The following is a 1,946-nucleotide window of genomic DNA, read 5'->3' as shown; positions in this document are numbered from 1 at the left end:
TTGTGTCATCTTTATAAACTATAGCTTCCCTGTCCAATACAGTGGCTGCTGAACTGAACTGTCCAATACAAGCACATTAAACATTTCAATATGAATTAACTTAAAGTAACTGAAATTGTAAATGCAGTTGTTCAATTACATTACCATCATTTCAAGCGCACAGGAGCCATATATTCCACTTTAGTCATTTTATGGTATTTCATAGAACATCTCCATCAGTTTAGAAAAGTTCCCTTGGACAATTCTGGTCCATACAGGTATCACAACATTCCTGTGAGTTGGCTATATTCTCCATTTTGAAGGTTGATTAAATAAACCTCAGAGAATGAAAGAAACTTCAAGTTACCTGCTTTGAAACTTGAAAACCTAGACTTTTAATCCAGCTTTGTTTTACAGCAAAGGAAATGCTCAAAAGTACATTTGAGGCAAATAAACAATTTTTTTCTCTTCTTAAATATGGTCAGGCTGATAGAGTGACCTACATGTGTCCAGGTTGACACAATGGAACTTGTTTGTTGATTCTCTGACTATATTTAAATATTTTTAAAGTCATTTATCATGGACTCAGAGTAAATCTTTAATTTTAATATTTTTTTTCTTTTTTGTGGCACTGATTTTTGTTCATTATTGTTGCTGCTTTTGTTTCTTTTTTTTAGGCAAAAAATTTCAATATCTCTCAATATCTTTTCAGAGAAAAGAGTCTAAGCATTCTGGTATGAATCTGTTGGGTCTTGACACTGTAGATGATGGGATTCATTAAAGGTGGGAAAAGGATGTAGATGTTACCAATGAGAACGTGGGCCACAGGGGAAAGGTGCTTGCCAAAACGGTGCACCATTGTGAGGCTAATGATAGGGATGTAGAACACAAGGACAGCACAGACGTGGGAGATGCAAGTCTGAAATAATTTATGCCGCTCTTCCCGAGAGGCAACTGCAAGGACTGACTTAAGAATCAGGATGTAGGAGAAAAGGATGAGTATAGCATCCAACAACAGTATGCAAATAACCAGCATCAGGGCATAGTAACTATTGAATCGGATGTCTGAACAGGCTAAGCGGAGAAGATCCTGGCGCAGGCAGAAAGAGTGAGAAAGGATGTGGAAATGACAGTAATTAAAAAATTTCAGATGGATGATGGGCGGTATAATAAAGAAAAAACTCCTACCTATTATAGTGAGCCCAATTTTGCTAATTCTGGAATTAGTCAGGATGGAGGAATAACGCAGTGGATTGCAAATTGCAATGTACCGGTCAAAGGCCATAGCAAGGAGGACAGAGGACTCCATGAAGGACAGACCATGGATAAAATAGGACTGGGTAATGCAGGAATCCAAGTTGATCTCTCCAATGATCCTCCACAGGATCCCCAGCACTGTGTACACAGTGGAGAGCCCCATGCACAGGTCAATGAGGGCCAGCATGGACAGGAAGTAAAACATGGGCTGGTGCAGGTTTGGCTCTGTCCATATCACATGGAGAACCATGCAATTTCCCAAAAGCATCATGGCATAGATAGAGGAGAAGGGGATGGAGAACCAGGGGTATTGCTGCTCCATGCCAGAAAATCCAGTGAGAAGAAAGGAAGAATTTGTGCCGGGGCTTACTGAAGTAATCATTCTGGAACTGAGATACATGTGAGAGTGTTTTTTCAAAGGAAGTGTTTCAATTTCAGCTGAATAAAATGAAATTTCTAAGTAAACAAAATAGCCTAAAAATTACTAACTTAAAAAGATAGAGCTGAGCAATTCTGTTTCTCTGAGGCATAGTATCCATCGCCTTTGAGAAAATTCTTCTTCTGATGTCATTTAAAAGTCATTATTTTTTCACTGTCTGGAGGTGAACGTATCCTTAGAAGTTGGATGTAAAAACAAATAAGGAAGAGATTAGTAAAAGGAAAAAGCTAGTTTTAAAAAAAATATGTTGCTTAGACATTTTCCCAGGGAT

At 38.2% G+C, this 1,946-nt stretch overlaps 1 protein-coding gene across 1 annotated transcript; it reads right to left on the bottom strand.

Annotated features, from left to right (window-relative positions):
* Nucleotides 1-676: 676 nt before the first annotated feature.
* Nucleotides 677-1,636, bottom strand: OR51V1 (olfactory receptor family 51 subfamily V member 1). Its single transcript, XM_001111782.4, has one exon. The coding sequence runs from the start codon at nucleotides 1,634-1,636 to the stop codon at nucleotides 677-679; it is 960 nt and encodes a 319-aa protein (XP_001111782.3).
* Nucleotides 1,637-1,946: the final 310 nt, after the last annotated feature.

The sequence above is a fragment of the Macaca mulatta genome, chromosome 14, assembly GCF_049350105.2.
Source record: "Macaca mulatta isolate MMU2019108-1 chromosome 14, T2T-MMU8v2.0, whole genome shotgun sequence".
Lineage (NCBI taxonomy): Eukaryota > Metazoa > Chordata > Mammalia > Primates > Cercopithecidae > Macaca > Macaca mulatta.
The sequence above is the reverse complement of the archived record's forward strand: the minus strand, read 5'-3'. Positions and strand labels throughout refer to the sequence as shown.

Coding starts and splice junctions, on each gene's coding strand:
- OR51V1 (XM_001111782.4), bottom strand. CDS start 1,636: ATGTATCTCAGTTCCAGAATGATTACTTCAGTAAGCCCCGGCACAAAT.